The sequence below is a fragment of the Pseudorasbora parva genome, chromosome 10 (genome assembly GCF_024679245.1).
Source record: "Pseudorasbora parva isolate DD20220531a chromosome 10, ASM2467924v1, whole genome shotgun sequence".
Classification (NCBI taxonomy): domain Eukaryota; kingdom Metazoa; phylum Chordata; class Actinopteri; order Cypriniformes; family Gobionidae; genus Pseudorasbora; species Pseudorasbora parva.
Window position 1 is genome coordinate 27,515,172 of NC_090181.1, and position 24,590 is coordinate 27,539,761.

The window sequence follows — 24,590 nt, forward strand, 5'->3', positions numbered from 1 at the left end:
ACCAGGTGAGGATTAGTTATCATGTTGACAAGCGCGTACGTTGTTCAGGACTCAGTTTAGAGACCATGTTTTCCTTCTAACACAACTGCTTGCTAAAATTCATAAAGAAACATTAATGTTCATCATAGTTCAAATCGCACGTTTCACCCACAGTCAGGTGATTGACACTATTGGTGCGAGACGCGGTCGCAATCATGCCAGTTTATGATCTGTGTCTAACTGATCGCATAGTTTTCGGTTAAAATGTCAAAATGATCGCATATCATTTGAAAACATTTAAAAAGTATTGCAATATCATTACTATTATTATTTTGTCAGCTTTATCACGGGATTATGATGAATAGGTCTATTCACGTTTTAACCAAGAGGGAAAAACGCGACATCCCGAGTGTCCTGAGACACGCGGTGCTCTTCTGTAAGTTGTACTGTATCATATTATCATATAGCCTACCTTCTGACATTCATATTTCGTTCTGTAACTGGAAAAGAAGTGAAATTCAGCTCATGTGTAGCCTACATGATCTGCATGATGAGTTTGAATTTTGTCAAACTCATGACAAACATCACTGTTTGAATTTTGATACAAATTTAACAGGAAGTGGTGTTATGACAAACAGTTTATTTATATCTCAGTCATGCCCCCATCTTTCTGCAAAATGCTTACTGTTTACTTTAACTGTAAAAAAGGGAGTCTTTGATTCATCTTTTGAAAGCATGAAATAAATGAAAAGAAGACAATATTATTTATTTTCTTTTACAGTTAAATTATTATTATTTATGTAATCAGGGAGTTTTTTTTTTAAATGTCGCAAAAGCAATTGACTACCTCTTTGTACTTCAATTTTTTTAAAAAAAAGTTTTTTGGTATTTGGCTTTTTTTTTTTTTTTGCTGTAGTTTTTAGGGGGTTATTTTTCCTGTAAAAATATCGAGATATATATCGTATATCGAGATATAGCAAAATATATCGAGATATATTTTTTGCTCCATATCGCCCAGCCCTACCCTAAGGTACAAAACCAGAAAGTTACTAATACGTACCTTTAAGGTTCCACTATGTACCTTTAAGGTACAAAAACGCATACTTAAAGGACTGATATGTACCTTTATGAGGTACTAATATGTACCATTTAGGGGTGAGTAAGGTACAAAGATGTACCTTTTCACTTTTGTACCTTAGGGTACCACCCCAGTGACAGCACTGAACCATTTTTTCTGAGAGTGTTGGTTAACGCGGCACGAATATCCGCCAAAGTTCCGATTTTTCAACTTAAGCGATTCACGCTTTCAAAACGCTCAATTCGCGTGATCCTTGCCGTGTCATTCGCGCGAATCGCGCCGCAGAATGCCTATTCGCGTCTCTGCATTGACTTAACATGTAAATCACTCGAATCGTGTCATTCGCGTGCGGTGTGAACGCAGCATTATGCTTTAGTAAAGTCAAAAACATACAGCACACTCTCAGAAAAAAAGGTACAGTGCTGTCACTGGGGTGGTACCAAAATTGAAAAGGTACATCTTTGTACCTTACTCACCCCCAAATGGTACATATCAGTACCTTAAAAGGTACATATCAGTACTTTAAGAGTGCAAATTAGTACCTTAAAGGTACATAGTAGAACCTTAAAGGTACATATTAGTACCTTTTTTGGTTTTGTACCTTAGGGTACCGCCCCAGTGACAGAAATGTACCTTTTTTTTCTGACAGTGCACCTTTAAGCCTTGTCTGTGAAACCAGGCATGTAATAATGTAAAAATGAACTAATAATTTTTCTTTAAAACACAAAACTAAACACCATTTTCCTCTCAGCCATAATCATTACTAGCACTTCAGAGTTGCTGGTCCCAGGAGACCATTTTGTAAATGTCAGCAGACTGAAGTGGGACAGCCCAATTACAGGCCCATTTAAAGCTTGCTCTGGCAAAACCGCCTCACAGGGACTTTGCATGCTTCATAAGATTATTATTTTCTTTATGAGGCAAAGACGAGCGGCAGGGAACAAGCAATAACACGGTAAACTTCAGATTCAGCAGAACCAAAGACCCCCTCCTCTGACAAGTCTGAGCAGTCGGGGAGGTTCACTCCAACACTGTTTGTTTTTAAAAGAACAATGCCTTGCACCAACAGCACAAGACGGCCTCAACCAGGACACACACTTGCAGAGTCACTCAACTTAACTAACATTGCTTTGATCTTTACTCTTAGGTAAAGCATGACTAAACAAGAATTGGCATGGGGAATTAAAAGGTGCAGCCATGTTGTCCTATATTTGGCATTCCCAGGAGAACAATTCAATTATCTCACAGATTACTTGAGGGAATTCCCATCATTGGTAAAGAACCGTGAACGGAATTTAGAATGCATTGCCATGAATAATAAAACAATGCTTTTTAATCCAATTCAGGTTCAATCAAACGCAAGAAAACAAGGGGCTTTTTTTCAAAGGGGTGACCCCCACACCGAAAGCTTCACTCGTAAATTGGGATCTGTTTTATGACAAGCCAGGCATCTGTACCTTTGAGTACCACAGAAGGGCTCTAAAGGCTTGATGGAGGGTCTTGAATGGGGGCAACTGAAGGCCTTTTCACTCCATCCGTGGGAAGAGTCAGGGAGGAGTGTTATCTGAACTCTGAAACAGAATCTCGACCCCAGCCACTAAACTATCAGTCCATTGGCGGCTTGCTGGGGGGCCAGAGTCTTTTCAAAGCATGAAAGACAGAAGCATTTTTACCTCAAAAGGACAGATACATACTTTAAAGGCAGGTCTCGGGATGGCTTAACCATAAAATGATTCTGAGCTATATTTATATTTTCTGAGCTATATTTGAGCTTTATATATACCTACACACACGCACACACACACACACACACACACACACACACACACACACACACACACACACACACACACACACACACACACACACACACACACACACACACACACACACACACATATTTGGGAGTACATTTAAAGAGATATTTCAACCCAAAATGTTTACTGTTTCATTTGTGAAAACTGTCATATCAGGAACACAGATACTCTAGCTCTTCACGGCATCCTGTCAAAATAAAAGTTCAAAAAAAATTGAAATTGAATTTTATTAGACTACTAATACAATATATTAGGCTACTGTTGTAGGCTACAGTAGATTTAGCTACATCTATATGTAATAATAATAGGCCTCTACTGATAATAATTATGCCTCTGGTTGATTATTTTTCACTTTGTCTTTTTTAATAAGCAATGCTACTTTTAAACAGCCTACAGCCTTTAAATGTTTTGCATTATTTACTTATAATGATTATCATCATAAATAATACATGATACATTTTTAAAATAGTTAAAATAGCATTTTGCTGTGGTACCGAAATTGGTACCGTAATATTTTGATGGTATTGGTACCAACTACTGGAATTTTGGTACCGTGACATCCCTATTCTGAGCAAAAAACATAAAAGATGATATTTTAAAGTAATGTCTTGTCTTGTTTGTCAAGTCAATGGTAACCAAAACTGTTTTCATTCTTCAACATTCTTCTGTCTTCCACAGAAGAAAGAAAATCAGACAGGTTTGGAACAATACAAGGGGATGAGTACATGATGACAGAATTTTCATTTTTAAGGGAGCTATTCCAGATACAGCACTAGGAGAAAAAAATATTTTGAGAAGGAACAAAATAACTTGCATATTTTGATTGATTCTATGCATTAAAGAAGTTATTCTGTTTTTCGTTTTAATGCAAGCCACGTAAGAAAGAATTGGAACTCTTTCACATTTGGTCAATGTGGAATGGGAAGCAGGAATGTTATCCTAGTTGGTTGGCAGTCCAAGTTGGTTGTTTTGAGTTTTGTAAACAAGGAGAGATGCAACCTGTGGCTCAGATTAACTCATCGGGGGGTCAGGCCTGGGAAAGAGAACGCCGGCCAGCCTAATCTCCCTCCCTGACTGAACACAGGCTTACATACAACACTACTGCAGTTCTGAGAATGCATCACGGTTTGGAAAGGATCACAGGATTTTTTCAAAATAGTCTTAACATGTTCTAAAGAAAACGCTGGTCTATGCATAAGCCCACATGATGTCGGGACAGGGTGTTGCTATGTGGCTGCTAACTAAGGTGTTCTGAGTAGCTCTTAAACTTAGTAAATACCACTATTTTTTAAAAAAAAGGAAAAAATATGTTAAAAAACTTCTTCCTCTAATTCAAAAATATGTTAAATTGAATCTTCCTCTAATTCAAATCATATGACAGTGCATATCTATAGCACAAATTGTATTTATTGTGCAATTTATAAGCAAAAAAATATTTTTTTTGTGTCCACATAGTTTTCACGTAGTTTTTATGGCATTTAATACTCAAAGCATTTAATACACCAAAGGGTGACAATAAATACAATTTGTGCTATAGGTGCACTTTCATGAGATTGTGTTGGTCACTTGCACAATTAGAGACTTTTTTTCAAAAGTAGAAGTAATGAATTCTAATGAAAGCTCGTTTTAACTTCAGAAAAAAATAAAATAATGAAAAGGTAACTGAAATAAAGTTTAAAATAGGAAAATAACTCACATGCAACTATAAATATAGTTCCATAGTGATATTTTTTTTCACTCTGAGGTGGAAACAAACATCCATAAATTTGTACTACGACTCTAAAGAAAATCCAAAAAGGCTCATTTCTGTCTAAACAACTTTTACTCCATATAGACGTGACTGACAGCATGGATGCTATGGCCTGTCATGATGGGAGGAAGTTCTGGAGGCGGAGTTGTGGCTCAGCAGACAAACTAAGGATCACTGAACAATCACATGAAAGCATCCTGGCATGCGTAGGTCAAATGGCACTGGACTGCTCACTAGCCAGTGACGGCACACGAAGAGAAGTGCAAGCAAAGGTATAATCACATCCAATAGAATGCAAAGGTATATTAAATAAATAGCAAAAGGGTATCAGACGCTCTGTAACACTGAATATAAAAAACAATAATTTAAAAAATGTACTCGCATACCACTTTTGAGAGTCTATAAGCATAAAAGCCACATCTTCACCAATGCCAGATGCTTCCAGCTGACACTATCAGCAGTAAATATAACAGGTATTTTTTCTGCTACATTTACATGCCGGAGTAAAGGTGAGCTTGTCATTAATTACCTGTCAAGTGGCGGGAATGAGTTGAGAACCCTACTGTTAGTCTAAAGTGAATCTTACCGATTGAATAGACATGCTGAGTGAATCCCAGCACATAGCTTGTACCTTTCATTTTGAAACTTGAACTAAATTGCATTGTAGCATTCTTCATTTATGTTGCTTAAAAAATAAGCATTTGCTAAAATTGCTAAATGCGACGTGAATAACAAATGTAAAGCTCTTATTGCCTCTGTGTACAACTTACTGAGAGGATTATGGAAATAAATGGTGGAACAAGGGGAACCACTATACAAGTAACTGTGCATTCAAATAAAACAAAACTAGCTGCACTGGAAAATGTGCATTGCACATCAAAGGATGGAACTAAACTAATACTAAGGAGTCAAATGTTACGCTATGATCATTTGGTATCTGTCTGTGCAAACCAAAAGTAAACACATAAAGTACACAACGTAATAGCAGATACACACCCTCTTGGGTCACAGGTTAGAGGCTCTAAAGACACTGCATCACAATAAATCTCTGTAACAACTTGCAAAAAATATATAGAGATTTATACGCTACGGCTCAAAAGTTTGGGGTTAGGTTTAAAGATTAGGTTTACCGTAAAGACCTTTAGAATGTTACATAAGACTATTCTTCATCTATTTCAAATGCTGTTCTTTTGAATTTTATTTATCAAAATAGCAATGATGGTTTACAGAAAAATACTAAGCAGCACAATTGTTTTCAACATTGATAATAACATAAGAAATGTTTCTTGGTGAGCCATGGTGAGAGTGTAAGCGACTTCTATCAAACCCTTTTAAAATTCTTATTTACCCTAAACTTAGGCTAGTGTAGGGCCTATCATTTTCCACCACAATAGAGTTTCTCAGACATTTTTAGGAATTAAATGTCTGATTTCTGAATGAGGTATCTGATGGTCTATTGACAGACCTGACAGCACGTCCCAAAGCCACAAGGCTAAGACAGCATTAAATCCACATTAGATCTGACTTCACAGGCTCAGGCAATTAGTGCAACAGCATCTGTAGCTCCAGCCTGTTCGGATAAGTTGCTGACCACGTGTTAATACTGTCACATACATGAAGTAAACCTGAGGCCATAAGTCCCAGTGATCCTGTGTAGTCTGTGTTTACCTGGAAACCTATGTATGTCTCAATAAATACATTTACTTATCGGCATAAAATTATGAGGCAGCATCCTTTTCTATATTTGGATACTTTTGCATAAGATTTTCACGGTTAAAAGTGCACCAAAAGGACCCAGAAAAACCCACTTCTACATGCTTTAGACTATTTCAGGTTCATTGTATCAATATGATACCCATATGTCTGCATATCAAATCTCCATTAAATATATGTTCTTCATGTAAAGGAGCAGCTAAAACACCAACATTCGGGAGAGACATGGGTTCAAGGGTTCCATGAAACCCTCAATTTAAAAGCCCAAACTCACCATTGAGCCCATTCGGTATGCTTCTGAGAAGATGGTTGGTTGATAGATCGTCCATAGACCTTCTGATAGAAACTATCTTTCCCTCTGAAGGCTTGTGAATATGACTGTGGTGGTGATCAGGGCTTCCAGCACTGCCCGTGCTGGAGGTACTGCTCCCATCTCCAACATCCCTTACAATGGTAGAACTTCCATTCAGGTTGGTCAGACTGGATTGGCTGTCTATGGAGCTCCTGGATCCAGCTCCATTCCTCTCATCGTCCAACATGAGGATGATCTCCTTGAGCTCCACATTCTCTCTCATCACACTCTCCTGGTTGGTCTCTAGGTCTTTCAGTTTTTGCTGGAATATGCCAACCTCCTTCCACATAACACTGGCAGTGTACCTGCCAAATCTCTGCCATTCCCTGGACAGCTTCTTCCCTTTCTGCCTATCATCATCCAAGAAACAGCACAGCTCTCTAAGCTCCTGGTTGTCTTCTTGCAGTTTCTGGTTGACCTCCTTCAAGCTCCGTATTTCGTGAAGATGCACTTGTAACCTCCGGTTGACGTCCTTCATCATGTTCCCGTGTTCCACCATTAAGTTCATCTTTTCACTATCCACTTTTCTGAGTCTCCTAAGCAGCTCGTCTTTGCTGCATTTAAGCAGTTCTTCATCGGACACCTTACTTAAATCATCCCTTGGGACGTCTATAATATTTTTTGCCATATTCCTGTCGTTAAAAGTGATCTGACGCGAGAGATCTGGTCACGGTTTTCTAATCATTCCTTCGCGAAAACGTCGCGAGCGATATTAAAACTCATATTTAAAATTAAATCCAGTTATTCGAGAGATGAAAGAAGGACTCGCGTAACGAACAAAACTCACGTAAGTGACCCAAAGATAAGTAAACGCTAAGCCGTGTTTTAAATAAATTCCTTTTATGTCGTCATTTCATTTTTAATAGAGCTGTAATCCCCTCTCTCTGACACTGTGCCTAGTGATGAGACTCTCCGGCCGCTGAGGCAGATGAATGGCGAGAAAATGCGCCTGTAGTTGCGCTTCAGATCAGCTCTGCGTTCAGTGACGTCAGCGCTGTACGCGACGCGCGCGCTGCATTGCCTGCAATGTTAATGTCCTATAGGGGGCGCTTGACGTATCAGACAGTCGAATTGCTTTGAGCTGCATTCAATATCACGTTTTTGTCTTAATACATAAGCCTTTCTATTGGTTAAAATGAATATATTTATATATAAATCATGTGTATTTTATAAATGAGAGTGAATGGAAAGGGAATTCACAACTGGGATAACATACAAAGACTGCACTAAATATGCTTTTGTGAAAGAAAGAAAGAAAGAAAGAAAGAAAGAAAGAAAGAAAGAAAGAAAGAAAGAAAGAAAGAAAGAAAGAAAGAAAGAAAGAAAGAAAGAAAGAAAGAAAGAAAGAAAGAAAGAAAGAAAGAACGATTAAATGAGTTAGGCACAATCTTGGCAATAATTAATAACCATTAATAACAATGTATAGTAACTGCAGTAGGCTATGTTTTTAAAAATTATAATTTTTTGAGTTTGAATACATAGAGACCTGGCTAATTCTACAATCAAAATTTGTTCAGCCTTTTTTCAAGTTTTAAGAATTTCAATTAATGTAGGCTATTCCATCAGATTGAATAATTCTTACATATTATTCATATTATGAATTAAGAATTTTAAATAAGTAACAAAAAAACTATACTTAATATATTTTGTGTTCAAATATATAAATAAATCTTAAACTTAACCTAACACATTTTATTTTTATTAAAACAAATCCCGTCAACATTGGTCCATTCCCTTGTTCCATTAAGATTTATGCAAATCGTTTTATTAAGCGCTAGTTTTTCTTTTATTTAGGTTTTTATATTATTATCACCAATTCATCCAGGAGGAAGCAGCTTTGAATGTCATGATATGATTCCAGATTTAATTCACATAATCTGAAAATGCAACACAAGCTGATCAGGCTGCCAGGTCCCTCAGCACATCCAATGCAAGGCAAGGACCAATGTATGCCTATCTGTGAAAAAAAGAAGACGTTTTTTGTGTGTGTGTGTGTGTGTGTGTGGGGGGGGGGGGGGGGGGGGTCTTTTAAGCCAAATTGCCCATGTAGTTTAAAGTAAGATATGGGCTCTGCCACTAGAACAACACATAATGCAGTCTCCAAAGACCCAAATGCTTCACAGGACCATGATCCTATTGAAACACATTATTGCATTAGAATACAATTAATTTAAACCCTAAAAATAAAATAAAATAAAAAGGAACAATTTGCCAATGTTAGCAACACATTAATATAAAGCCAACAATGTAGTAGCGTTTATAACACTGTGCTTGATAACACCACTTGAGATGAGTGAATGACAAATGATAGGGTTGAACACAAGCAAAAGAGTAGGCATGTTTCAGCCAATAGGGAATCAGTCAAATTCGGTTCCCAAAAGCAGTTCATAATTTTCATGTGAATGATATTCCAAAAATAGCCACCAAGCTTTCTGTGAGCATTCAGATGGGGCTTAATTTCGTTAATAATAACGTTCTAATTTCTGACCTACATTTAAACAATGAAGAATAGCAGGAACATTCCTGTAGATATTAAAGACTAGAGCAACATCGGTAAATTGCCTATTTATATGTTAAAACATCATGTAATGTAAATGAATGAACAATAACATTTGAATATCAAATGATCTCAATACGGAACGAGGACTTTAGGGTTGTGATGTGAACACACCGCCATCTAGGGGCTAAAATGACTCAACATTGCTTACAATAATTGTAGCATGGCATCAATATGATAACAGACAAACATATAATAACTTATATAAACAAATGTAATGGCTGGAACTGACTCGGAGATTGCAAAGAGTTTGCAGAAAACCTTAAAAACAAAAACCTCTGTAATGAATATCCTAAACTGCATGTGGACTCCAACACATAATATTGACGGAATACTATCTTATATAGTCTGATTCTGTCCATCATGCTATAAGAACGCTGTACATTAGCCATTATATAGCACATGACTGGCTATTTTTGTTTCCATAATGTTTCCAATACAAGGGTTAAAAAGTCATTCACACACACACCAAGTTACAATACAAGCAAGACTGCAACTTCAAGTTCATTCAAATAAAATAAAAAAGAGTAATTAATTAGGCCTAATTTTCACATGCTGTTTCATATATAATTTGTATATACAGTATGCAATCCTGCCATTTGTAACTAGGCTATGATTTAATATAGTTTTCTATATGCATATTTGCTTTGGTCACATTGACTCAAAACAGAACAAAAATATTAGTATCCTGGATAATAAACATAATCCTGAGGTTTGCAACAATAGTTTTTACACTTAGGGACTTTGATACACCAAACAAAGCAAAGCCAGTTTCAACAGAACATGCCATAAAATAAACAACACAACGTGATCCAAGCGTTTGAAATAGGACTGGTAATGTGATTGCATAACAACAGCAAGAACAGATGGAACAAAGATTATTGTTCAGTTTCCGTACATTCAAAGCCAACCGTACATTCAAAGCCAACCGTACATTCAAAGTCCTAACTTTAAGACTTATGTTCTGTTGATGTTGACTTTCTTTCTGTTCTATATAAAGTTAGGATGATGATGATGATGATGATGATGATGATGATAATAATCAATAATATTTTTTGAAAATTGTTAAAGTGTTAATTTGATGTAATAACAACGTTATGTGCTGACACGCACTTTTGTTACATGCACAGATTGTTATACACAATCTGTTTTCACTCAAAAGGGATAGATTCCAAAAATAAATTATCATTTTTTTGTTTGTTTTTGTTTTGTTTTTGTGAGCAAAATCAATGTAAAGAGGAAGACAAAGTGTTTAAAGTTTTGTTATGTTAGTTTAGAAGAGTTTCTGCTATATTTTTTATAGGGTTACCATCAAGTGCTTAGTTTGAGAACAAATAATATGTTAAATATATTATACTGCTGTCCTAATTTCAGCAGTTAATAATCCCATTGAATTAGCTAGTTAAAACTAGTCAAGTTTCACTACAAATTTTAGATTATTACATAATATTTTTTGTTTTTAATTTTAAATGTAGGCTACCGCTTTTATGTAATGTAAGCTTACGCGAATATTTCAAGTTAAGAGCAATTAAAATGTTTGATTACAAAATAAAATTCTGCAAGTTCTGCTTACTTAATTTTTAAATTTCTTAACTGATTTCCGGGTTTACAATGGTGTACCGTTGTAGTTAATTTTACTGCAGTTGTATTATCTTACTCCTGTTGAACTTCAATGTTCTGTATTGTATGGCCTATACTTCATTATACTGCAAATATACCATTATTATTATTATTATGTTTATTTTTTTACTGCAGTCCTACTTCAGAATTGTTTTTTTTTTTTTATTTTTTTTTTTTTTTGGTAAGGGCATCATTAGGACTTTTGAAACATATGAAATTAATATTTCATATTATAGCATAAAGTCCAAATGCTGCCCTTACAAAAATATAACTGCATTACACTGAAGTAGCCTACAACTGCAATAAAAAAATAACAATTGCATTTTTGTATACATTTGTATAATTGTGTATAATTAAGCAAAAGCCATGTGTTAACATTATAAAACTATTAAAGGGTTAAACCAAAAACTAAACACATCTTGTAATGAGCATTTTTTATCGTTTCTATGGGTAACTGCAGCACAACATTACTGGTAGACATGAATTACAGTCTGAGAACTGCCGTTTGGACCCGTGTGTGTCTCACAGCTGCTCAGAATGTAAGACGCGTCTCGTAACTCAAACAAGGAGATGGGTTATGATAGAGGTCCAACCGCTTTGCGATTCACTACGCAGTGAATAAGACGTGAATTTGTTTGGGAATGGTTGATGATTAAATTCAGGGCAAAGTGCACGACTACATAAGTCAGTGAGGACACACGAGTATCCTCGCCATTGCATAACTTTTACTTCCATGTATCTGTAAGTTGGGCACCAGGATTTGAGCGCAATATGTGGTATTTTTGCGATGTTCTCGGCCGTGTATGGAAATCGCCGTTTATTTTGTTTCATTTGTTGGCGTTTTGGGTCGCACCTGCGTTCCTGCATCCACAGTGTTTGGATTTTAAAGCACCCTTTCAGCCTGAACAAGAGCTTCAGTTCTGCCAGATGTACAAATACTTCGGCTGCTGTAACTATGCCAGGGACCAAGAGCTGATGGCAAAATACTATCGGGATAATGGAAAGCTTCGATTATTATGGATATGCGAACTGTGCCGCGTACGTTCAGGATCTGATTTGTCAGGTAAGTTTAGTTGACTGCACAAATAATGAAACGATATTTTTGTTTAGTTAGTTGCTTTGTAAATGTAGCCTATACTCGAACCATTGTTTGTGTGCCTCTCAACACGTACCGCAATTTGCAGCTATAAATTGTAAACGCGATGATATGATATCCAACTGTCTGGCAGACATTGCTAATGATTTGAAAACACGGTTGGTTGGTGAGGGGCCAAATGACGTCATTAAAGGAATCTCTTTTTTTGCCAATATTAACTAACTGAACCTACTATAGCGAACAGTTCAAATAGACATATGCACATTAATGTAAATGAACAGCTCTGGCTAAAAACAAAACAACATAAACATGCACAATAAAAGGCCTAGGCTATATAAAAGAAATTTAAAAAACGTAAACACGTACGAGACAATGAAGTCGATATAGCTAGCAACCAGCCAAAACACCCTACCAACCATTCATGCCAAAGTAGAAAACATATTACTAAATATAGCTGCCTGTTTTGAACTCTTAGGGGTCACATAAAAACTTGAGGGATTGCTTTTTCTCCCCAGTGCAGCATGCGCCACTAAACACTACAGTTGAGGTTTAAGTGGTTGTGGTTTCACAGAGTGTTGAATGTGGGAAAGCAGACATGACTATTCAAATGCATTGCTTGAGGGCGGCCTGATTCAGTTACATCCCCCACTCTGTTTCTGTTCTTCAGGAATGCTCTCCGTATGCTGCTCATCTTTTTGATGCCGAAGACCCCAGCACACCTTTACGGACCATACCTGGACTCTGCCCCGACTATTGCTCTCAGTTCCATTCCAAGTGCAGATCCTTTCTTAACTTGTTGTCTGACGATCCACGTCTTTCCAGAACTTGAGCATGACCAGCGCAGGCTTTGTCAGTACCTAGAGCTGGATGACCCAGATTACTGCTATCCTCATCTGCTGAGCAATGAACGCTTGAGCAAAAATCTGGGCCGCACTGCTGCTGACTCTGAGGGCTGCTTACAGCTGTGTTTGGAAGAGGTAGCCAATGGACTTAGAAATCCTCTTGCCATGGTTCACGCCAATGATGGCACGCATAGGTTTTTCGTTGCTGAACAAGTTGGCCTGGTCTGGGTATACCTTCCAGATCGATCAAAGCTTGAAATGCCATTTCTAAACATCACAAAGGCTGTGTTGACATCTCCATGGGAAGGTGATGAAAGAGGATTTTTGGGACTCACCTTTCACCCCCACTTTAAATACAATGGGAAGCTGTATGTATACTACTCTGTTGAGGTGGGCTTTGATGAGAGAATCCGTGTCAGTGAGTTCCGTATCTCTTCTACGGATATGAATGTGGTTGACCATGGTTCAGAGAGGTGAGCTGCTGTTTATCTTTGACCAAACACTTTAAGGATGTGTTCACACTTGGCATGTTTGGTCCGATTAACACAAATCCTGGTGCGATAGCTTTGTTAGTGCGGTTCATTTTAATAAAGGTGAACACTGCCATCCGAACCCTGGTGCGCACCAAACAAGCGGACCGATACAGCTGAAAATGTGGGTCTCGGTCTGCTTCCAAGAGTACTCCAGTGCAGTTCGAATGATATATAAATGACAACACGGACCAAAGACAGGAAGATGAGACCCAAAAAAAGACATCTGTTTTTTCTCGTCATAGTCACGATGTTACCCATCACAGTTCGGTACAGGCATCAGAACCGCATCTCCTCGCCACAGATCGTTTGTGTGTGTGACAGAGGGATTCCTGCCGCTGTTTTGACTACTTTACAGATTTTATAAGCTCTTCACGAACTGGTAAACTGGTAAACTGGTAAAAATATGAACATACGCACGGACAAACAATGAGCGCATTTATCCCAATCACACAGCATTCACACAGTCCTGGTCCAAGCGAACCAAACTACAAGTGTGCATGCACCCTTTTACACTTGGCATGTTTGGTTTGATTAAAATGAACCCTGGTGCGATTGCTTTGTTAGTACGGTCCATTTGCATAAGTGTGAACCCTGCCACACCAAAAAAAGCGGACAGAGGTTGCTTAAAAATGGGTCTCCGGCCACGTCGAAACTGACTCCTGCCTTGAATTAAAATATGAACGCAACCTGGAACAAGACATGTAAAACCAATTTACTACTCTGGTGTACTCTGGGTTCGGGCCAACTTCAAGCTCCAATCCCTCCTCCCAGACAGCACGCCAAACATGCTCACAAAAATGTAAATTTACTCTATATAATTATATGTAAGTGTGAACTCGTGAAATGACAGCATTCTCACGCATACCTGTTTTTTTCTCATCATAGTCGTGATGTTGGCCATCACAGTTCGGTACAGGCATTAGAACCGTATCTCCAAAGGAGATCTTCATTTGTGTGTGTGACAGAGGCATTCTTGCCGCTGTTTTGACTCCTTTACACATAATAAGCTCTTCATGAGTTTTCAGCTCCATCATATACAATCATTAGCCTGAATGCCAGCCGAACTTAGCCCCGCCCACAACATTTTTAGGTCGGGCGGTTCGGTCTGGCCTCGATCCATAGAGGAATAATTATCTCGGAACAGAAACTGTTCGGACCAATGAAATCATCAGGACGGGCTTTAGACGATGACGGATAGATGATCAACAGTAACGTAATCATGCACGTCATCAAAGGGGCTTGGATTATATTTGTTCGAATCCTAAACAGAGAGCTTGTTTGTATATGCATTCACCTTCACTATTTCACGCATAAACACGCCCCATAATTACAGCCCAATAGAGCAGTTTCAGACTTCAGTAGCAATACAATTCTAGCCAGAATATGAGGCTATACAATCATATGTACGCACATACAATGAGCACCTTTAGCCTAGTACACAGCATTGTTTAAACCTGACGGTCATACTCAATTCTAATCAGAATATGAGTCTGATACTGCTCCATTGGGTTGTGATTATTGGGGTATGTTTCAACCAAACAGGAAAGACCTAAATTGGATAGACCCACAACCAATCAGAGCAACGGAGTAAATTAAGTATGTTGAGCGACGCATATTAGTGGGATGTTTGGATCATTTTACGGACTCGGATCTTTGAATCTCGTTCAGCAAAATGAACAAATCTTTATTTCGTTCATTTCAGCATAATATAATTAAAATGTCACATATTAAATTCCCCAACATATCTAGCACTTATGCAAACGTTGATCACATTTGGAATAAAAAATAAATTATAAGCTAATGCTGCCATGGCCAAACTTTAAAGGGTTAGTTCACCGAAAAATGACATTTATTTAATTAATTTCTCACCCTCATGTCGTTGGACACCAGTAAGACCTTTGTTCATCTTCAGAACACAAATGAAGATATTTTAGTTGAAAGCTGATGGCTGAGAAAGGCTTCAGAAAGGCGTCCATTGGCATTCAGTATATTCCCACTGACCCACTCACAAGACCCATAAAGGCACTTAAAACATCGATACAAAGTCCATCTCACTACAGTGGCTGTACAATTATGTTACAATGTGACAAAAATAGTTATTGTGTGCAAAAAAATCTAAATAATGACTTTATCCGCCAAGTTATTGTCTTCCGTGTAGGTCTCGGATGTGAACTTCCGTGTAGGTCTCTTCCAGGTCATGTATTGAACGGCGGATCTGCATCATATTCTCATGCATGCGTTGAGTTCACGTCAATATCTTGGTGGATAAAGTCGCTATTTTGATTTTTGTGCGCACAATAACTATTTTCGTCGCATTGTAACATTATTGTACAGCCACTGTAGCGAGATGGACTTTCTATCGATGTCTTTAGTGCCTTTATGGGTCTTGTGAGTGGGAACTGAATGCCAATGGAGGCCTTTCTGAAGCCTTTCTCAGCCATCAGCTTTCAACAAAAATATCTTAATTTGTGTTCTGAAGATGAATGAAGGACTTACGGGTGTCCAACGACATGAGGGTGAGTAATTAATTAAATAATTCGAATTTTTGGGTGAAATAACCCTTTAAAAAAATGATTAATTAATTGCTGAGCTGGGTCTTCAGGCAATGCAGTCTGTTAGATCACCTCCCCTTCGAATCCGAGTCGTTCTTTTTTTTTGTCAGTTCACATTTATTCACATCTGTTCCCTGGAAAGATTAGTAATGTTACACTTCTCCTGTTTTTGGGTTTGAGTCGTTAGTTCCCGTCAACAGTGTCTGATCTGGGCCGAGACAGCCCTGTATGATCAATGCATGCAGTCCCGGAAACAGAATTGATTAGTTCACCTCTCGAGTCTTCGGGAGTCATTCGTTCTCACAGCCCCATAGATTAAGTGCAGAAGATCCAGTACAGAACCGATGGCCTGTAGCGCATGCACGGTCAACACAAAATGAACAAATAGCTCTCTGAGACAACTCGTTGTTCCCAAGTCATATTTAAGATTAGTTAAAAAAAGAACGAATCGTTCATGAACAACTCAACAGATCTCAGCTGCATGCACGCTGGAAGAAGTAGAAGAAGATGAGTGTAAACGATCTTTGCCGAGGTTGTAAAAAATAATTGAAGGATACACAGAGTTACTAACACAATCGTCATTTTTTAGAGAAATAGTAAAGGTCAATGCATATAGGAACAAGGTCTACATTTAGGTTTAGAACAAATTTAACCCAAACGCTCTTTGGTGACGTAGATAATTATGTTGCATTATATGTCAATCATCGTATAAAGCCTGACCTGACGATTTGATTTGTCTGAACAGTTTCTGTTCGGGCATAACTACTCCACAACGGATCAAGTCCAGACCGAATTGCCCAACTTAAAATTTTGTGGGCGGGGCTAAATTCGTCTGGGTTTTTTTCGACAAGTTTTGTTGCAAAATATGTCATAAAAGCCTTTTTTTTTGCTAGGTGTATCAGGACTAAATGCATTATTTTCTAATTTGGTTCCGACACAATCTTAAATATAAAGGTTCCAAAATGGGGTTTTCATTTCAGTGCAATAGAAGAATAATTTTGGGTTCTTCACAATACTGTACTAAGTTCTTAAAATAACCCCTTTTTATTATATTTATATTTTAATAATCTGAAGACATTTTTTCCAATTTAAAGTACCTGTTCGGCAATGGAAAGGATCATTGGTTGTTTAAGGTTTTTAATGGAACCATCAATGCCAATAAAGAACCTCTTTTTTTAGAGTGTATGCTTTCAATAATTTAAATTGAGTTTAGACTGTCCAATACTCCACATATCTTTATGTCCCCTCAGAATCATTTTAGAGATCGATGAACCTGCTTCGAATCACAATGGTGGGCAGCTTCTCTTTGCCGATGACGGATACTTATACATCTTCACCGGGGATGGTGGAATGGCAGGAGATCCCTTTGGGAAATTTGGAAATGCACAGAACAAGTAAGTTTAGTCTGGGACTCAACTCTGATAATACTTGAATATTTTTGTACAATAAGCTAAATTCAGTTAGGTACAAGAAGGACAGATTGGTAATGATAATTTTCCATGTCTTATCTGTTACTGCTAGATCTGCCCTTTTGGGAAAGGTTCTTCGCATTGATGTAGATGACAACGAAAGGGGGCCGCTGTATAGAATCCCATTGGACAATCCGTTTGTACATGAACCCAGCGCTCGTCCAGAGGTGTATGCCTACGGAGTGAGGAATATGTGGAGATGCTCAGTAGACAGAGGAGATCCGAACACCAAGGAAGGAAAAGGACGGATTTTCTGTGGAGACGTGGGCCAGAATAAGTATGAGGAAGTAAACATTGTGGAGAAGGGCCGGAATTATGGCTGGAGAGCAAAAGAGGGCTTCTCTTGTTATGACAAAAAACTCTGTGCCAACAGCTCCTTAGGTGGGAATACAGTCCTTAAAGTTCTTATGTTTAAATTTTGAATTCATTTTTATTTGATGGATGGACGAATCAGTGTCTTTTTCAAACCACAAAAATCTTTTACGTTCTTTTACGCTCTTTTACTTCTAGATGATGTTCTTCCGATTTACGCATATCCACACAAAATAGGTAAATCGGTCACAGGTGGATATGTTTACAGAGGCTGTGAAAATCCAAATTTAAATGGCTTGTACATATTTGGAGACTTCATGAGTGGGTGAGTAATCATTTTTAATAGCAAAAAAAAAAAAAGAAATTAATACTTTAATTAAAGAAAGAGTGAATTAAAGTGACATTTAAAATGTTACAAAATATTTCTATTTAAAATAAATGCAGTTTCAACCTTGATGCAGAATGCAGTATTTACACTGTAGCTATCAAAGAATCCTGAAAAATGTTATGTTTTCCCACAAACATTAAGCAGCACAGCTGTTTTCAGCATTAATAATGATAAGAAATGTTTATTGAGCACCAAATCAGCATATTAGAAGGATTTCTGAATGATCATGTGACACTGAAGACAGTTATTTTATATTGTAATGATAATTCTCCATATTACTGTATTTTTGATCAAATGAATGCAACCTTGGTGAGAGTTGGACTTTTTTTTAAAGCATTAAAACTGAAATCTTTTGAATGGTAATGTATGTTGTTGTGATACTACTTGAGGTCATAAGTAATCTCACTTTTTTCTAAATGACAAACATTGTTTTAAATGTGAACTGTGTGAATTTCCAGACGCCTGATGAGTTTAAAGGAAAACAGAAACACACACAGATGGGAATACAGTGAGATTTGCATGGGTGTGGGTCTGACTTGTTCATTTCCAGGACTCATCAACAATTACTATCCATACATCATTTCGTTTGCAGAGGATGAGGCAGGTATGTATACAAGAAAGGCTATATGTTCCTTTTACACACTTTACCTCTCCCCCGTATTCACAGAGAAGGCTTAAGCCTATTCCTAGACTAAAATGCATGTTTGAGCTGTTTTAACTGAAAGCAACTTGCACTGACGTGTCTTAAAAAATGTCAGTGACATTGTTTTGTCTCAAGATGCACACCAGTGTTTATAAAATATAAATATTTTAAATATCCTAATTAACCTAAAGTCTAATCCTGGTTTAATCTAAACCCTGTCTCTGAAACCGGGTCTATATGCTGCATAAATTAGTTGCTAATGCATAACAAAAACAAACACATATTTAGAGTTTTATATTAATTTGATCATTATATTTCATGTGACTTAACTTGTGTTCTCTGTGACCAGGTGAACTCTATTTCATGTCCACCGAAATACCAAGTGCAACATCTCCTACAGGCGTTGTGTACAAGATTGTTGACCCCTCAAGGTATTCTTTTTCATCACTCATAATGTAGTCTCGCATGTGCAAAGATCAGCTTGTGTTGCCTCTTATCAGACTTTACTCGCAGAATGCTGTGTTGGCAGCAATACGTGCCTCAGTAATCTATCTCTCTTACTCTCTCTCTCTCTGATGTAGATTAAATCAAAACTGGAAAAGTACTACAGTTATTTGGTTTACAGTAAACTTGTCCCTCCCTTTCTTTAAAAAGAAAAAAGAAAAAGAAACAAACATCAGGGCTACAGTGAGACACTTATAATGACAGTAAATAGGGCCAATTCGTTAATGTTAAAATATACTCACTGTTTTAAAAGTATGGCCACTAGATGTAAACAATATGCATGATTTTAGTGAGTCAATTGATTTAGTAACCTATTTTGTAAGTTATATCCACTCTTACAACTATGACAACATGACGTCTAAAAAAAATGAAAAAGAAAGAGTTTGCAGCTCAAATAATACTCAAGTTTTAGCAGAATAACAAAATTTAAAGCTTCACATTTTGGTTTATAAATCCTCCAGAAATTGCCCCCCGTTTGCTTCCATTATAAGTGTTTCACAAAACCTAAACTTTTGCTTCTGTTAAAGAAACCGAGAGACGAGATAGAAAAAATTAATGCTGTTGATCTCAACTTGTATTGAACCCAGAATATTCATTAAAACTTTAAGATGCTCTCCCTGCTTTATTACAGACGTGCACCTCCAGGAAAATGTCATTATAAGCCCCTTTCAGTGCGTGTTAAGGGCAATCTTATACCATTCAAGCCAAAGGAAAGTAAGTTTGCTTCCTTTAAAAGAGATCTAATGTACATCTAAAACTGTTTTTGCCATTCGATAATGCTTCTTTTAAAGCTACACTGTGTGATATTTTCCCCCATCTAGCGGTGAAAAGTATATGACCATCCAGTGAATAATAGTTTCTGTTCCTCTCAATTCCGATTTCGTTTGAAAGCAGCACTTAGCAACTTTTGCTCTCGGGGTCCCCCTACAGTTGGGAAAAAATAATGTCCTCAACTACTGTCGTAAGCTCTGTCATCCTACAACAGGGGATGCCATCGCGCGTGCATTTGTTGACACGACAAGCCCTGATAGCCCTGAACTAGTGATGCGTGGGTCGTCTCATAACCCGGCGGACCCCATATGTCTATTTAATGGTCGCGGGTGCGCGGCGGGTTGTAAAAATATGTACAGTGGTGCGGGGCGGGCCAAATAACTTCATAAAAGCGGCCCGCGGGTTGGTGCAGCACTAACAGTTACCCTGAACACTGAGGAGATCACATGCAGTTGTTCTTCTGGCGTCGCGTGTGAAATGTCTTCATCCCAGGTACAGTCAGTGGCATATGTTTCAGCATGTCATATGAATATAATTTCATGGGTTTTATCACAAGAGTCTTGAAAATATATTATGAAGGTTGAAAAGTTACCTAGTGCTGTTTTAACTACAAACGCGAAAGGTGAAGTTTGATTTAATGGGTATGTCCCTCTTTGGCTAATGTACTTTCAAGATGGAGGGCCAACATGGTGACCAGCATTCAAACCCCTCACCCTTATGTATTTTCAATGGCATATTATAAACTTACGAGAATACTTTATTACTTGAAAGAAGTAAATATACATTAATGAGCAGAAATATTTTGGAAAGAACTAAGTGTTTTTAGCTAAGAATAAACTAAAAAAGTTACACAGTGTAGCTTTAACCAAATGTGCAATAGAGTACCGCAATAGAGCACCAAATTCACCTTGGTTCCCTCAAAATGGCAGCAACCAACAAAAGTTTATGATTCTTACATGTTTTGTTCATCATGACAATCCTCCCTAAATGCAAAGTAAGAAGTAAAAACAATGTAAAGTAACAATGAGGCTCTGGAAGCAGACTAGTAGAAAAGTTTTCTTGTTCTGTGTGATGTTTAATTTAAAGCCCTTGTAGCCCTATTTAGCCACTTTTTGAACATTTGTTTTATGTTGAGTCAAGTAAACCGTGAAAATATCTTTAGGTTGAGTTAACCATAGACCTTATTTAAAACATTTAATCAAAAACACATTTAAACAACCCCATTGACTTCAGGAATGGAAATTAACACACAATTAAAATTAAAAATAAAAAAGGTTTTAGGATTTTTGTATAAATTCACTCTTTTTTCCAGCATTGATAGGAGTCCATGTTCCCACCAAGCATCCCAGACTCTCAAATGCAGGAGAACCTCCTGACTATGGCTCAGAAGTCTGGGTTCAAGGGCTGCTGGACATCTTAAATGAGCAGGATGGGCAGATCACCACCACACCATTGACCCCAACTACATCCAAGCCCCTCAGGACATCCAGACAGCGGAAGGGTAGACGCAGGAAGGGCAAGCACAAGAACGGAGTGGTGAGATTAGTCGGGGATGAAGAGGGTCGGAGGGATCGGGGAAGGGTGGAAATATACGCTAATGGAGAATGGGGGACCGTTTGTGATGATCTCTGGAACACCAAGAATGCTGTAGTGGTCTGCCGGCAGCTCGGGTTCCACCATGCACTTAAGGCTGCAAAGCATGCTGAGTTTGGGGAAGGGACGAGTCTGAAGATTATTTTGGATGATGTGCAGTGTGAGGGGACTGAAGAAACTCTCTTGGATTGTCAGCACGCTGGGATTGGCACACACAACTGTGCTCACTACGAAGATGCAGGAGTGATATGTGGAAATTCAAATTCAGGCCTAAAATAATCTGGAACATTTTCAGAAACAACCTTTTTGTTATTAGTTGTAGCACATACCTCATCTTTTCCAACTGCAAGAGAGAAGACATATTGTCTGTAATACGGTTTTCTCAGTCACACTGGTACATTTCTCAAATACTTAAAGGGTTAGTTCACCCAAACATTCTGTCATTAATTACAAACCACTGATTCATATGGATTAGTTTTTTCTTGAATTCATCCTCTTTAGTTCAACTAGTTCAACAATTTTGTATTTAATGACTTATGCGATGAAATAACAAGATGGTTCGGCACTTCGGGGGATGAGAGAACAGAGAACTAGTAGGCCTATAATTATGATCAACATCACATGATGTAGGAAACAGCACAGTTTTACATAATCAATTGCATGAACGTATCAAAGCATTGGCAATTCATTCAAACTTATTAGAAATTGCTTTAAGATGTGCACAAGTGGCTAGATGATGTGGAGGCTGAGCAAGTAGTTTGAGAATTTCAGTTGTGATCTGAGAAATATACCATGGCGGGTGAGAAACTGTAAAACGGGATATTTTAGTAAGTTCATAACAAAACTTTGATGTTGATTTTTATGCTCAAATTCATATAGACATGTGGATGTTTTACATTGTCTGAAATAATAAAAGTTTGTTGTCCCATAAATAACACCATAACGTGTAACTTAAGTTGAATTCATGCGTCACATAAATAAATACATTTGGAATGATGGCCTACCATAAAGTTTTGTGATTATTTTAAACCAAACACAAATCATGAGAAACTAAATCAGCATAATGTCTTAAAATGTTTTGGACATACGTTTGTTGTAGCTATAGTAGGCGCGTACGCTGTAGCCATAGACCGGCTGTAGCCTACAAATGATAGTAGATATGGTAATTAGTGGTGCGGTGAGAAGTTCATTGTTGGCAAACACGACGTTTTTTATACTTATTTTTGTAAGAGATAGGCTACTGCTGGTTATTTTAATATTTTCTCTAAACAGTATTTTTTCCTCTGTTCTACGCTAGTTGCTAGCTTGTAAATATTGCTTGAGTAAATGTTTATTTTACACCGTTTCTCTAATACTTTTGCTAAACAAAGTAAATACTAGATTTAAGTATATAGATGTTTAATTAAATACATGGAAAAATATTATGTTGTTATCGTACTGCTATAATTAATGTTTAACTATTCTCATAGTTATGATACTTCATATTGTACACATATTTATTAGCTATTAGCCAGTTAGCACACAACATCTTGGCTCCATAGCTCAGTGGTTAGAGCACTGGTCTTGTAAACCAGGGGTCGCGAGTTCGATCCTCGCTGGGGCCTATATCATTTTCCCTATGTTCTACAACCACGTAAAGTTTTTATTGTGAACAATGTAGAGAAACGTGTAGAGAATGTGTAGAGAAACGCTCTAGTATAAGAATATCATAATCGAAGCTAAATGTTAGCAAAGAATGAATGCGTGTTTTAAAGTAGCCTAACTTGAAAGGCAAGATAGAGTAAAAGTAATTTTGTTTTACTTTTATATAGGCTGCATTTTCTAATGAAAACGGTAAATAATATTGATGTACTGCAAAATCCCCTTTCTATTCATGCGTTATATTCAAGCATAATTTTTAGCTTGCCCACGAAGTTTTTAAATCAAGGGTTTGTCTAAAAATCAAAACAGGATATGACTGTATTTGATATATTCATCTTAAAATCCACATTAAAAAAATAAATAAATAAATAAAGTGTTATCCAAGTGGGTAGATGACATTGTTCTCATTTCAATGATGTCTTTGTTCGTTGAATTCCAGCTCTGCTTTAAACGAGGTCATTGATATGCTGAGCATTCAATCACGTAGGTAGTGCCAGCCATCTCTGCCAGCTTCCCTTCCAAAATTGGCATCCCTCTGAACAGTAATTTAGCTCTTTATGCCTCCAGAAACACATCATTTACAAAGCAAGTCTTCCTGTTAAATAGAGCAGCAATAGAGATGAATGTCATTTTAACTCCACTGTAGCTCTCACGAGATCAGAATTCTTTTTAAATTTTTTATTAATTTACATTAGCTTTACATAGCTTCACACTCAACACATAAGGCATAAAAACTGATAAATCATCACACAGGCTATACTACATTTTGTGCCTAAAGTTCCATATTCTAGTTTCCATATTCTAAGGTTCCAGGCACCATAATTGTGGTTATTGTACATTGTACATTATTGTATCATATATCCCTCATGTAATAATGCAAAAAAGGTGTGATGTATGATTTTTATTCAAATCAGTGCTAGACCTACAGTTTATTTCAAATAAATTAAATGTGGGGTTAGAGTGACACCTACTGGCATTGTAAATACATTGATTTGGGAAAATACATTTGTGTAGTAAGAGTAGACATGTCATGCCAATAGATGGCAGTGTTGCACTGCCATAATAATTATTCAGCGGAATATAAAAAAGTAGGCTACCTTTTGTTTCGAATGCATTCAGCTAATATGCACAGTTCATCAACAATCGATTTAACTACTAAGAGACTTTTAACATGTTTTTTTTTTTTTTAAAATATTTTTTTTAATCTAAGTATCCTAAATACAAATAATTTTAACAGTTCTGGTTTAGTAGGCCTACTGCATGTATTACAATGTTATTGTTTAATAGATCAATGAGTGTGTGTAATATATGAAAGAGCACCTGTCATATTTTAGGAATCTGCCATTAATGGGCATGTAATTAAATATTAATAAATAGTCT

The 24,590-nt window shown here is 37.2% G+C and overlaps 2 protein-coding genes and 1 non-coding gene across 4 annotated transcripts in view; 2 read left to right on the forward strand and 1 right to left on the reverse strand.

The window, feature by feature from the left end:
* Positions 1–7,648, reverse strand: part of ccdc85ca (coiled-coil domain containing 85C, a) — a 66,406-nt gene extending 58,758 nt beyond the window's left edge. Inside the window, exon 1 of one of the 2 annotated variants that reach the window (XM_067455703.1) lies at positions 6,612–7,648. In XM_067455703.1, the coding sequence (XP_067311804.1) occupies positions 6,612–7,317 (706 nt within the window). In that variant the 5' untranslated portion in view covers positions 7,318–7,648. The remainder of the gene's footprint in view (positions 1–6,611) is intronic. The other variant, XM_067455702.1, reaches the window with a different exon arrangement.
* Positions 7,649–11,725: 4,077 nt separating this feature from the next.
* On the forward strand, positions 11,726–22,579 carry hhipl1 (HHIP-like 1). Its single transcript, XM_067455701.1, is given in 10 exon segments — positions 11,726–11,929; positions 12,630–12,782; positions 12,784–13,277; positions 17,140–17,283; positions 17,411–17,739; positions 17,869–17,995; positions 18,517–18,662; positions 19,051–19,132; positions 19,837–19,919; positions 21,289–22,579. Coding segments are annotated over 10 exon segments (2,184 nt in total). The 5' UTR covers positions 11,726–11,863; the 3' UTR covers positions 21,849–22,579.
* A 521-nt stretch (positions 22,580–23,100) lies between these two features.
* On the forward strand, positions 23,101–23,173 carry trnat-ugu (transfer RNA threonine (anticodon UGU)). The gene has a single exon. It is a non-coding gene; the product is annotated as a tRNA-Thr (tRNA).
* The last annotated feature ends 1,417 nt before the right edge of the window (positions 23,174–24,590 follow it).